General features: G+C 44.4%; 1 protein-coding gene across 5 annotated transcripts in view; it reads left to right on the top strand.

Moving 5' to 3' along the window:
- USP42 (ubiquitin specific peptidase 42) overlaps positions 1 to 13,884 on the top strand; it is a 35,779-nt gene that overhangs the window by 14,095 nt on the left and 7,800 nt on the right. For all 5 annotated transcript variants that reach the window (XR_004968172.1, XR_004968171.1, XR_004968169.1 and 2 more), the window contains 11 exons: positions 1,506 to 1,616; positions 3,085 to 3,187; positions 3,318 to 3,385; positions 4,596 to 4,666; positions 5,856 to 5,938; positions 6,774 to 6,885; positions 7,683 to 7,823; positions 7,993 to 8,093; positions 9,575 to 9,728; positions 12,303 to 13,022; positions 13,119 to 13,213. Coding sequence is in view for 1 of the 5 variants with exons in the window: in XM_036312842.1 (XP_036168735.1) it covers positions 1,506 to 1,616; positions 3,085 to 3,187; positions 3,318 to 3,385; positions 4,596 to 4,666; positions 5,856 to 5,938; positions 6,774 to 6,885; positions 7,683 to 7,823; positions 7,993 to 8,093; positions 9,575 to 9,728; positions 12,303 to 13,022; positions 13,119 to 13,213 (1,759 nt within the window). In the remaining 4 variants the exon portion in view is untranslated. The remainder of the gene's footprint in view (positions 1 to 1,505; positions 1,617 to 3,084; positions 3,188 to 3,317; positions 3,386 to 4,595; positions 4,667 to 5,855; positions 5,939 to 6,773; positions 6,886 to 7,682; positions 7,824 to 7,992; positions 8,094 to 9,574; positions 9,729 to 12,302; positions 13,023 to 13,118; positions 13,214 to 13,884) is intronic.

Below are 13,884 nucleotides of genomic sequence, written 5' to 3'. Positions count from 1 at the left end.
GCTTTGTTAGGCAGGTTCTGAGCAGCCTTTAGTTTAAGAAAGTGTTTCTCAACCTCAACACTGGTGGCGTTTGGGACCAGGTAGTTCCTTGTTGAGGGGCTGTCCTGTGCTTTGCTGGATGCTCGGCAGCACTTGTGGCCTCTACCCCACAGATGCCAGTAGCACCACATAGTCATGAGCGAAGGGTGGTTTTCAGCCTTTAAAAAGTTGTAGAGCCCTAGCCGGTTTGGCTCAGTGAATAGAGCGTCCGACTGAAGGGCTCGATCCCCAGTAGGGGGCGTGTAGGAGGCAGCCGATCAATGATTCTTTGTCATCATTGATGTTTCTATCTCTCTCTCCCTCTCCCTTTCTCTCTGAAATCAATAAAAATAAAGTAAGGCCCTGGCCAGGTAGCTCAGTTGGTTAGAGCAGTGGGTCGGCAGACTGTGGCTCGCGAGTCACATGCGGCTCTTTAGCTCCCTGAGTGTGGCTCTTCCACAAAATACCGACTTCTGCGCATGGGCCACAAAGTTTCAGTCGCACTGTACATGCGCGCCCGCACGTGGTATTATGTGGAAGAGCCACACTCAAGGGGCCAAAGAGCCGCATGTGGCTCACGAGCCGTAGTTTGCGACCACTGGGTTAGAGCATCATCCCAATATGCCAAGGTTGTGGGTTCGATCCCCAGTCTGGGCACATACAAAAATCAACCAGTGAATGCATAAATAAGTGGAACAACAAATCAATCTCTCTCTCTCTCTCTCTCTCTCTCTCTCTCTCTGCAAATCAAGAAATAAAATAAAAAATAATAAATAAATAAATAAAAAGTTGTAGAAAGAAAAAAGCAGCAGCAGCAATGAGACCACTGTATGTGGCCAAAAAAGCCAAATATTTATAGAGAGATTTCCAATCCCCAGTGTGGGAGACATTCTTTTCCTGTGTGAGACAGATGGCAGTGTGTGAAAAATAGCATTTTTCCAGCATAGAGAGTAGTTAATGCAGGCCTTGACATTAGAGTATGATTTGATTGTTATGTGTCTGCCACTTAATAACTTTTTGACATGGGGAAAAATTATTTTTAATCCTCACCCAAGTATATGTTTTTATTGATTTTTAGAGAGAGAGAAACATCGATGTGAGAAAGAAACATAGATTGGTCTCCTCCCATACGTGCCCTGACCAGGACTCGAACCCAAAACCTGGGTATGTGCCCTGACTGGGAATCGAACCTGGAACCTTTTGGTGTATGGGACGACGCTCCACCCAACTGAGCCACCCAGCCGGGGCATGACATTGGGCAAGTTTTTAACTCTGAACTTCAGTTTCCTCTCTTGTAGAATAGAGTCAGTGTATACTTACCAGTTAGATTTTGGGAGAATTAAATGACAGTGAACAAAAGTATATGGTTCAGTGCATGACACATGATAGCTGTTACTATTACTTCATTTCAGGAGTGTAGTATCTCTTGATGTGTATGTAGAGTCATATTTTACTAATTTGGAGGATTATTATCTGTTATCTTTCAGGTCATGCAGAAGGATTTTGTATGATGTGTACAATGCAAGCACATATCACCCAGGCACTCAGTAATCCTGGGGATGTTATTAAACCAATGTTTGTCATTAATGAGATGCGGCGTAAGTATCATCTATAGTTGTTTATATTAGTATTTATTAGCTAATTAGTCTTAATGGCCTACCTGGTAAAAGATGAGCCTGTTTATTATAAAAACAAGCAAACATATTTTATCATATGTGTAGATGCCTTTAATAACATTCTTAGTCAGACATTTACTATATAAACAGATTTTGAAACCTTAAAGCAAAAGATAGCAATATAAAAAGAAAATAGTATTCAGTTTAATGTAAACAAATGAAAAAAATTTTAACTCAATTTGTTAATAACATCATTGGTAATTTTACAATGAGTTTTTCCCCTAGATATTTGGATTTTTATGCTGAGTAAATATTGTCCTACATGTTTCTTTAAATTGGTTTGAATTAGTTTTAATTCAGTTAATGATTACACTATACAGAGTGACAGTAATTGCCAAAATAAACTACACTTTTAAAGAAAGATTTATACTCCTACCTTAGCAAATTTGTAGATAAATTTTATTTTTCTATTTGATTTTTAAATGACTTTTAAATCTTTCTCTTGCATTGTACTGATACAGATTGCACAAAATTTTCTTAATGTGATATCTAGCTAGATAATTACAGGGGTGGATAATCATACAGTTACAAATATTTACAATGTAAACATTTTTTAAACATCATTGGATCCTGGCAAAATTTTAGCTGAGGATGATTTTGTTGTTGTTTAATTAATAAATATATATTTCCCTGACCGGTTTGGCTCAGTGAAAAGAGCGTCGGCCTGCGGACTGAAGGGTCCCAGGTTCGATTCCGGCCAGGGGCATGTACCTTGGTTGCAGGCACATCTCTAGTGGGAGGTGTGCAGGAGGCAGCTGATCGATGTTTCTCTCTCATCGATGTTTCTAACTCTCTATCCCTCTCCCTTCCTCTTTGTAAAAAATCAATAAAATATATTTAAAAAAAAATATATATATATATAATAAATAAATAAATATAAGGCATGATTAACACTTTTCAACCTAAATCTTTAAGAAAATGTAATTTCTGTGTGTTTGTGTGTATTACATCCATGAATGTACATATACACACACCCACACACACACATACATGGTTATCAGGATAGAATTTAGATAGGTTTTGACATTGATGTGTTCTGCATGGATTCTCAGACTTAGGGAGGTTAGCATCAAATTTAAGATGTGTGTAGTGACATAACATTGTGGACAAATTTTGAGGCAATATAGCTAAAGTTGAATTTATTCAAGTACAACCTCATTAACTCACTAAAGCCATGGATAGCATCTCTGTGCCTCCTCTCTGGGCTTTCAAACTCTAGTCCATGTGGACTTTTAATGGTCTAACTCTTCTCAGAATAGCTGGTATTAGTGCTGTTTCCCCATATAATGATTATCAGGTGTTTTCTAACGTATTGTTATAAGATACAACTTTTGGGGGTTACCGCCTGGGCCTCTTGGGTGATGATAAAGCTTTGTCTTACACTTCATAGGTATAGCTAGGCACTTCCGTTTTGGAAACCAAGAAGATGCCCATGAATTCCTTCAATACACTGTTGATGCTATGCAAAAGGCGTGCTTGAATGGCAGCAATAAGTAAGTACTGACGTCTCCTTAATCCGTCTGAATTCTTGCTCTTCTGTAGATGTGTGTGCTTTGAGATCTCATGTAGCATATGTAGTTTCTGTAGAATCTTCTCTCACGTCACTGTCCGACTGTTTTTCAGATTAGACAGACACACCCAGGCTACCACGCTCGTTTGTCAGATATTTGGAGGATACCTGAGATCTAGAGGTAAACTTTCATTTAAAACTTTTATTAAAGTGGCCCTGGCCAGTGTGGCTCAGTTGGTTGGAGTGTCATCCTGGGCGTTCCGTGCATTGGAAGGTCGCAGGTTTGAGTCCCAGTCACGGCACATATCTAGATTGCAGATTCAATCCTTGATTGGCAACCGATCTATGTGTCTGACTCACATTGATGTTTCACTCTCTCTCCCTCTCCCTTCCCTCTCTCTTAAGTAAATAAAAAACATATCCTCAGGAGAGAATTAATAAATAAGTAAATGAATAAAGAGAATTTTTTAAAAAGTTGATAAGATGATCCATGCATATGGTTAACAAAAGCCAACTGTAGAAAGGATTAAGAATGGAAGTGTGTCCTCCATCCAGCCCAGACTCCCATCCCCCTTCTCAGCCCCACGCCAGCTTCTGGTGTCCTTCCAGTGGCTTCCTGTGCGTGAGCAGACTGGGAGCTGTTAGGTATGTCCCTTTCAGTTTCTCCTAACTGAAAAGTGTTTTTACACTTCAGCACACATAGGTCTAACATTGTCTTGCACAGTTGCGTTGTTTTCCATTTATTTTAGTCCCCTATCGAGGAGTACTTAGGTCACTTCTAATTTGTATTTATTTTTTTAAAAAATATATTTTATTGATTTTTCACAGAGAGGAAGGGAAAGGAATAGAGAGTTAGAAACATCAATGAGAGAGAAACATCGATCAGCTGCCTCCTGCACACCCCCTACTGGGGATGTGCCCGCAACCCAGGTACATGCCCTTGACTGGAATCAAACCTGGGACCCTTCAGTCCGCGGGCGCTCTATCCTCTGAGCCAAACCGGTTAGGGCCCTTCTAATTTTTAAGTGATCATCAATGCTCATGAATATCCTTGTGCACCTGCCTTTATGTCCGTGTAAAAGTGTATATGTAGGCTAAATTCTTAGCATTAGAATTTCTAATAAAAGGCTGGTATGTAATCTGACACCACCATATCATCCTTCCAAGAGGTTATACCAGCTTACATTCCAACCAACAGTGTGTGTGAGCCAAATTCATGGCACTTAGATTCACACTGTGTAGTATTAAATGTTTTGCCCAATCTGATAGGAGAAACTGTACCTTGTTTTAATTTTTTATTTGTAATAGTATTTTTGTGTTCAGTCATCTTAACAGTTGGGATGCCATAATGATTGCACTCTGCTTATCTTTGCATTTTGTTTTTATTTCAGTCAAATGTTTAAATTGCAAAGGCGTTTCAGATACTTTTGACCCGTATCTCGATATAACACTGGAGATCAAGGTAAGCTGGATCATCGTTGTGACAGTGAAGTTTAAAAACCAGTTAGACTTGACATAACTTCATGTATTTGTAGTTCACTTACAATTAAGACTGACTTGTTAGAGAACATGAATTTAAAATTTTAATATGCTAAGACTTATGTACAGGTGATTATTTGAACTTTGTAGTCGGCATCATAATCTTAAAACACTTCATCTTTTTATTACCTTTTGATGTTTCACTTAAATCTTAATAAAATCAGATCCTGATAACTATATTAGCCAAAGTAGATGGTGGTTATTATTTAGAAATTGTTTTGCTTCCTGCCTGATCTAAAGTCTCATTTTTTTGCTGTTCTGAAGCTTTATTTTTTCTGATTTCGAATGTAATATGTGTTTATGATAAATGAGAAATATTGCAGATACATATGGTCCATCCTGCAGAATGAGCTGTTCCTGTCACTGATATACACTGTCCCAGAGTGTTACTTACTGTTTCTACAAATGGGGTCACACCTCACCTCTGACCACTTGTGTTTTCCTTTCAAACTGCTTGGCATTTATGTGATGGTCCAGTGAGTGGATAGACCAGTTCACATGCCCGATTCCAAGCTGGTAGATACTTGGTTTGTTTCGTTTTTAGACTATTTTATTTTATTGATTTTTTAAAAAATATATTTTATTGATTTTTTACCGAGAGGAAGGAAGAGGGATAGAGACTTAGAAACATCAATGAGAGAGAAACATCGATCAGCTGCCTCTTGCACACTCCCTACTGGGGATGTACCCGCAACCAAGGTACATGCCCTTGACCAGAATCGAACCTGGGACCCTAGAGTCCGCAGGCCGACGCTCTATCCACTGAGCCAAACCAGTTAGGGCTTTAGACTATTTTAAAGAATGCTTCAGCCGCAGCCTCTTCACATATTTTTATTCACTTTAATCTGATCATTTTTAATGGGAGGGGAAATAACTTGATGTGTCCACATATAAAAACGAATGCCATAGTAAAAGAACATTTCCTTTTTAAAAAATTGATTTGAGAGAGAAAGGAAGAGGGAGAGAGAGAGACAACATGGATCGGCTGCCTTCTGCACGTCCCCTACTGGGGAATGAGCCCACGTCCGGGCTTGTGCCCTGACCAGGAATCAAACCAGTGACTTCTTGGTTCACAGCAGTGAGAGGGAACGTGTGCTGCCTTCTCTTCCCAGGCTGCTCAGAGTGTGAACAAGGCGCTGGAGCAGTTTGTGAAGCCCGAGCAGCTGGACGGCGAGAACTCGTACAAGTGCAGCAAGTACGACAGGGTGCTGCCCGGGTGGGAAAGGTCCCTTAGCTGCCGATGCCATCTGGGGAGACACTGCATCTCTGTCCTCCAGGGCCAAGGCGTGTCCTCTATAGGAGACCTGGGTCTCACTGCTGGGGGGGTGCAGGGAGAGCAGAGGTAAGCCCAGCAGCGGTGTTGTCATCCGCTCTGTTGGAAAGGGTGGGCTAGAGGGCAGCCACTTCTCCTTGGATCTTCTCTGTGGTTCTTACCAGGATTGCTGGTGGTGTCTACTAGAAACCTCTTAATTTTGATTATTTCTTACTGTGTTTCCCCCTGAAGTCAAGAGTGCCTGTTTTCAGAAAGCCTTGCGTTGTATGTTTAAGTAGAGTTTCATTTTAGAGTCAGGTGATACTTGTTCTTATCAAATACTCATTCTGTGGGGAGAAGGCTCCCTTCTGTCTGAGCCACAGGGGTTTCTCTGTGTTAAACTCCATGGACATTTCTAATCATTAGGTTTCTTCCTTTTGTATCTGATAGGTCTTTGTTTTCACAGAATTATACAGCCTGGAAATCTGTTTGTTTTTCAGTTTGTTGTGAGTTGACAGAAACTTGTATTAACTTAATTTGAGAATATCAGTGACCTGTGTGGCTATCAGCTCAGAATTATCCCAGCTTCCTGTCCCTGTCATGCTAATTAAGCAGTTTCTCTGTATTTTAAAGTTTTGTATTTTCACTGTTGGTTGAAAGAGTTGTTTTTCTCATCTAGTACCCTTTGGAAACTTAATTTAGAATGTTTAGAGAAATAACAAGGGAAAGGCTAAAATACAAAAAACATACTTAATTATTTGTTTCTGTTTATTTCAAGATGTAAAAAGATGGTTCCAGCTTCGAAGAGATTCACCATACACAGGTCCTCCAATGTTCTCACACTTTCTCTGAAACGCTTTGCCAATTTTACTGGCGGGAAAATTGCTAAGGTTTGTAGACATTAGTAACCTTTACGCTGAGCCTTTCAGGGCTCAGTGTCATTAGCTATTACAGGTTATAAACAATCTAACTGAACAGTTTTGTTACCTGATTTTCTAAATTCTTCCAGCACTTGGTAATGGGAGGGAAATGTCAAAGCATTGAGCCAGTAGTGTATTGTGTGTTTATGAGGGTGGGTGTGTTTCTATATCCTATAGCTGGTTAGGCTTTCTGATGATAAAATTGGTAACTTATCTGAGTTGAACTCCATAGTCAGTGAGGTAGAGAGAGTGTGTCCTTTGAAATGCTGCTGAGTCTGGCCACTCTTCCCAGTTGGTTTTCTTGGTTGGCTGTTTTCTGATTGGTAATACATTGATCTCCCCATTTCCTGTCCACTTTCTGAAGATTAAAAGTGGTAAAAAAGTCAGTGACATGCAAAAGAAATAAATAATCCATTCCTGAATTATTAAAAATAAAAATAAGTGATGATGAAAGCCCAGAATTGTCATTCTATAACTGTCTCTTTTGATTAATTTGAAGAATTCACTTAATATGGATCCTCAATTGTTCAAAGAAAATAAAGAATACAGTGGGATTGCATTAAACACACTTAGATTCAAATATGTTCCAGGTTCATCATGTCTTTTGAAATGGGGCTCAATGAATTGGGCTTCTGCCAGAATATCATAGCATAGTGAGCTGCAGGCACCCTGCCCTACGCCGCCCCTGCGCACCCCTCACCCAGACACGTGGAATGACCTGTGCTTCCAGAAACAATGCTCCTTTTCCTCCTCCCGTTTCTGTTTAGGATGTAAAATATCCGGAATATCTTGATATTCGACCATACATGTCTCAGCCAAACGGAGAACCGATTATTTATGTTTTATATGCAGTGCTGGTACACACTGGTTTTAACTGCCACGCGGGCCATTACTTCTGCTACATAAAGGTGAGCGTGTGGGTTTGCTAATGGCTTTTATCACAATACACGGTAAGGGAGCACTGGTCTTCTTGGGGGCTCAGTTAAAATGGGCAGTTGCATTTTTCTTACATTTCTCTGGCTCAGTGTTCCCCGTTTCCCTAATCATATTGAACCTCTCTTGTATTGGCTCTTGCAGGCTAGCAATGGTCTCTGGTATCAGATGAATGACTCCATCGTATCTACCAGTGATATCAGATCGGTACTCAGTCAACAAGCGTATGTTCTCTTTTATATCAGGTATTGTCAGGAGAACAGATTCTCAAGTTTTCTGCTATTTTATTTCTGTTCATCTCATCAACATATTTAAATTCACTTTATGTGGATCCTTACTGGGTTCTTTTTAGAACTGCGGCTTGAAGCTTGGGAGCGTAAGGATGGGCATTTGCGGGTGGGTCCTGAGTGTGCTTTAGCTTCCAGCTGTTTGGCAGGTTAAGCAGACACATTCAGAGGAAGGGAAAGGCGATGGCTGAGGAGGGCAGGCTTCTGCTCTGGCGTCACACTGGGTGACCTGGGGCTATGGGGCCTCGGGAAGGGGCTCAGAGCACTGGGTGTGGTCCCCTCGCAGCCACTGAGCACAGGCGGGCAGCTGCCTTCCTGGGTCAGCCTGGGCGGCGCCAGCACCTCTGCTCATTTCTCTCCTGCTCTTGCTGAAGACTGCTTCGCTCATTCCATGGCTGGACGGGCGTGGCCTTGGAGAGCTGAGGTGTGCTTCAAGGTGTTCATTTGTAACAGCCGGTCAGTCGTAGAATGATCAGATAAATTACAGCAAATCCGTATGTTGAAATATGCAGTTGTTAAAAGTGATTTGTATGAAACCTTTTTTTTTTTTTTTTTTTTTTTTTTAGTGACATGAGAATGTACTCAATAAATATGGCGGAAAAAGCAGTTTGAAATTTTATACTGTTGAAAAACCAGTATAGGCTAAAGTGTAGAGCAGCGGTCGCCAACCTTTCGGACCTCACAGACCACCGGTTGGTGACTGCTGGTGTAGAAGATACTCTCTTAAATCTGAATAGCAGGTGCCTCTAAGGCAGCGGTTCTCGACCTGTGGGTCGTGACCCCTTTGGGGGTCGAAGGACCCTTTCACAGGGGTCAACTAAGACCATCAGAAAACACATATATAATTACATATTGTTTTGTGATTAATCACTATGCTTTAATTATGTTCAATTTGTAACAATGAAAATACATCCTGCATATCAGATATTTACATTATGATTCATAACAGTAGCAAAATTACAGTTATGAAGTAGCAACGAAAATGTTATGGTTGGGGGTCACCACAACATGAGGCGCTGTATTAAAGGGTCGCGGCGTTAGGAAGGTTGAGAACCACTGCTCTAAGGGGTGAGATGCAGCACAGTGCTTGAGCATCGATCTATGAACCAGGAGGTCACGATTCAATTCACATGCCCTGGTTGAGGGCTCAATACCCAGTAGGAGGCGTGCAGGAGGCAGCTGATCAATGATTCTCATATTGATGTTTCTATCTCTCTCCCTCTCCCTCTCTGAAATCAAAAATATTTTTTAAAAAGTACCATTTGCCCAATTACCCTGGTGGTCTCCCAATCTGAGCATCTGACATTGACCTTGACCTAAAAGTCCATGTGTAGCTCTGTTCGCTGCAGCAGGTTGGTCTGTTACCTGAGAGTCATAAATGAATCTCTTCTAAGGAGATGTCCTGTGTAACCCTAAGCAATGTCACTCTCCGTCTCCAGGTCCCATGATGTGAAAAATGGAGGTGAACTTACTCATTCCGCCCACAGCCCCGGCCAGTCCTCTCCCCGACCTGTAATCAGTCAGCGTGTCGTCAATAACAAACAGGCCACGTCAGGGTTCATCGGACCACAGCTTCCTTCTCACATGATTAAGGTAACTCTGTTCCATAGAGAGAATGTAACCTTTATGTTAATTTAAAAATGTATCATTCAAACCTTCAGGCTAGCATTGCAGTAATTGCCATAGCCTTATATGCAAGTGAATTTCTTGTCAAAATAGTATATTCAAGTCATCTATTTATATAAAAGGCTAAGTGACTGACCATCCGTCTGTCTGACGTCCCACCAACCAGCCGGTACATATGATGTGCACTGGCAATTTAAAAATAAACATTGACTTGTGCATGTGTGATACATATAAAGCTTTCACTGGTGCAAATCACACGCATGTGTTTTGATCTGTCATTGTCGATTGTGAATTTGGTTGTTTTTGTTGACATTCAACATGAACCATATCGCGATTTATTCACTGACAGGCCAGTACATATGATGTGTACTGGCAATCCTATATAATAAAAGCCCAATATGCAAATTGTCCCCTCGGGCGGTTCAACCAGGAGACAGGGAGTTTGACAGCTCACTATGATGTGCGCTGACCACCAATGGGTGGCACGGAACATGGCAGGCGGAGACATGCTGTAACCTCTCGCTGGCTACCTGGGGGCAGGGGTGATGGGGACAGAGGTGCGGTGAGAATGTGGGGTGTCCGCAAAGCTCGCTTTTACTCCCCCTAGTACCCTCCCCTGGGACGCCAGGGCTTGTGTGCCGGGGAAGCCCCCATGCTCAGGTGCTGGGTGCCCGTGAGGAGCTGCCCCGTACCAGGGCAGCCTCTTCCAGTTGAGCCGGGCCGCAGACGCCAGGACCACAGGGGCTGGTCGGGCTCCCTGTGGGTTTGCGTAGGAGCCAGTCTGCGAGGCCGGCCAGGAGAGAGTGTGCTGCCCACCTGGCTTCTGGGTGGCATCGCTGGGCGGACCAGAGGCCCACGCTGCGCCCGGGCCTGCGGAATCTGGCCGTGCTCACTGCATCTCCGCGTGGGGACTCAGGCGCCGTAACTCAGGTGGAGGGGGGCCCAGGGCCCAGAGATCAGCTGGGACCTGCCCTTCCATGCCAGACGCTCGCACTTTGATCACTGACCAGGCCTAGGGACCGCACCCATGTATGAATTTCGTGCACCGGGCCTCTCATTTAAAAATCAATGTTGACTGGCGCATGCACGATACATATAAAGCTCTCGCTGGTGCCAATCGCACGTGTGTTTTAATTTTATAGTACTATATTATATGTACTATTTTGACATGTAATTTTTTGCAGTAACGTAATTACCACATGAATCTTTCTTCTAATTTCCTTTCAATGTGCATGAATCCGTGCACCGGGCCACTGGTTCATTATAACATATTCCAAGTGCACAGCACCTCACAGAGTGTGGATGTAATGGTGAAGAAGCAGATCCCGGGTATAAGGGTATTTAAACGCTAGAGAGTTTAGCTCTCGCGCTGGACTTCCATTCACTTGATGAAATACTTGGGGACCCTTATTAATGCTGGACTGCAGGCAAGTGGCCCCGAACCGACAGGACACTTTCATTATGTCTGCTCAGCCCTTTCATGAGTGTGGCGCTTTCTGTGTCCAGCTGGGTGTGGCCACACTTCCAGGTGGCCTCTTGGGGAGAACTGATGACAGGCCTGGGCCTTGAGACCCTTTGTGGAACAGAGGCCCATCTTTTGGTAGACTTCCATGTGAGGTCGCGACGGCTTGTCCACATGTTGGAATAATCCCTGTCCTCTGTGCTGTAGTGTGTTAACAGCCTTTCAGTTTGAGTTCCTTTGGTTTTGAACCAGCAGATTATCCAGTTGTGTGCTGTGTCCTGTGGACGTGGGGCAGTGTGTGGATTATGGCAGGAGTTACACCTCTAAGGCCTCTGGGAGCTGGGCAGGCAGCGGGCTCCTGAATTGGACTCTTCGTGAGGGTGACATCAGGAGAGCACATGCCCTGTGCTGAGCGGTGGCTACTACTGATTTTTCAAGAGTCTCCCCCCGCCACCCCCACTCCACGAAACCTTTCAATGTTATGATAGGAACTAATTCAGATATTTAAGAAAACATTGTGAAGGCCAAACAGAATTCATCTGTGAACGAGATTTCACCCATGACCTCCAGTTTGCAGCCTCTGGGGTATAGCAGCAGTAGTTGGAATCTGGGATTCAGAGATATTGTTGGGGAAGGGGATGGGCGGGCCAGTGGTGCCTGAAGGCACTCTTCTCTGTCTGCCCACGTGACCAGCTCCCTAGCTACCATGGCCAACAGCCGTTCCCTGCTGGCTGGCACTTCCTTCTGCTTGTACAGCTCGGCTCCCAAGAAAACCAAGGAGAACATATGAGACTACTTAAAGGGCCTCTTCACTCTGCCCGATTGGAGCAGAAAGAGTATGGTCTGGGCCATGTTTTCTGGGCAAAAATAGTTGTCTCTGTTTGCTGCTTAATTATCAGAAAACGATGACCTGTGAAAGGTTTGTGCAGGTAGGAGTGGGTGAGGAGAGGGGGTGTTTCTAGGTGTGTAAAGCTTATAATTTAGAAAAAGACTCCCTGGGAAGGGTCTGTAGCCAGAGTGGGTTCTCTGCCTGTGACTCTCTGGAATGCTCACCAGGGCTGTGGTCTTCTTGCTTCCAGAACCCGCCGCACTTGAATGGGACCGGACCCTTGAAAGAAACGCCCAGCAGCTCCGTGTCCAGTCCTAATGGAAATTCCAATGTCAGCAGGGCTGGTGCTGTTAACGCTTCAACTTCTGTTCAAAACTGGTCAGTTAACAGGGCCTCAGTTATCCCGGAGCATCCCAAGAAACAAAAAATCACCATCAGTATTCACAACAAGTTACCTGTTCGCCAAGGTCAGTCTCAGCCTAACCTTCACAACAATTGTTTGGAGAACCCTACCAAGCCTGTTCCCTCTTCTACCATTACCACTTCTTCTGCAATACAGTCTACCTCGAGTGCCCCCACCACGTCAGCTCCCAGTAAAGTCACAAAGCCGATGGCCCCGAGTGAGTCCTGCTCCAAGCCAGTGATGAACGGCAAGTCCAAGCTGAACTCCAGCGTCCTGGTCCCCTACGGTGCCGAGTCATCGGAAGAGTCTGACGAGGAGGCCAAGGGCCTCGGCAGGGAGAACGGTCTGGGCACGGTCGAGAGCTCGAACTCTTCTGCTCTGGATGCTGAAGCTGACGAGGCCTCTCAGCATGAGTTTCGAGAACCTGTGACTCTAAATGGTGCTAGTGTCAGTACAGACAGTGACCCGGAAGAGAACGGTCTGTCCTTCGATGGTGCCAGCTGCCAAGTCCAGCCTGACCTACACTCAGAAAACCCCTTTTCTAAGGCAAATGGTCTCCCTGGAAAGGTGAGTGGGGTTGGGTGGGGTGGGCGGGTCGCTGGCTAGACTTCAGGAGGTGGGGAGTAGCGACCAGAGTTGGAGCATCTTTGTTTTTTATTGTAGTTGATGCCCGCTCCTTTGCCACCTCTCCCGGAAGACAAAATCTTAGAGACTTTCAAGCTCGGCAACAAAGGGAAAGGCTCGACGGATGAGACAAGGTAACTAACTCGGGAGGAAATCCCAGCGGTGTCTGGGCCTGTCACTGGTTTAATTCTGTGCATGTCTTGACTCCTGGGATGACTTGAATGATCTATGGCATTTGTTCACTTGCTTTTGTAAGAAGTAAAGAAAAAATGTATCAGCTGATAGTCCAGGAAAGCTTGCTGCCCTCAGCTAGCGCGTCTTCTCCTCAGGGCTGTCGTCAGCACACTGCTGCTGGGCACCTAGCCCGCCCACGTCCTCCGCCCAGGACAGGGCCGTGGTTCTCAGCTGTCGGTAGCACATGTTTGGTCTTGCCCCCTCCAGAATTCTGAAACCGCATTTATGGAAAAGGTAGTCCCGCTTCCACACTGTCATTTAAAAAAACCAGGATATTGACCTAAATGTAATGGGAGTAGGAGGAAAGGAATGTGTAGCAGTTGTATTGCAGCACGTGGCAGCCAGGCGAGCCGGCACTACGCGAGGCAGCAACGCAGCGGGCCGGGTTTGCTGCGATGTGACAGCTTCCAGTGCGGCCTGAGGTCGGAGCCCCGCGCCACACGCAGCCACCACCAGGGAAATGAGTCCTCGTGGCGGGCAGCTTAAGTGGCGTTCAGACCCACTAGCTGTGTTCCTGGAAAAGCTCGTTTCCCTGGAGCTGCCCGTCACAGGGCACTCGCCTGTTCCGTGG

The sequence above is a fragment of the Myotis myotis genome, unplaced genomic scaffold, assembly GCF_014108235.1.
Source record: "Myotis myotis isolate mMyoMyo1 unplaced genomic scaffold, mMyoMyo1.p scaffold_m19_p_6, whole genome shotgun sequence".
In the NCBI taxonomy this organism is placed as follows: domain Eukaryota; kingdom Metazoa; phylum Chordata; class Mammalia; order Chiroptera; family Vespertilionidae; genus Myotis; species Myotis myotis.
This window is presented reverse-complemented; position numbering and strand designations above follow the sequence as displayed.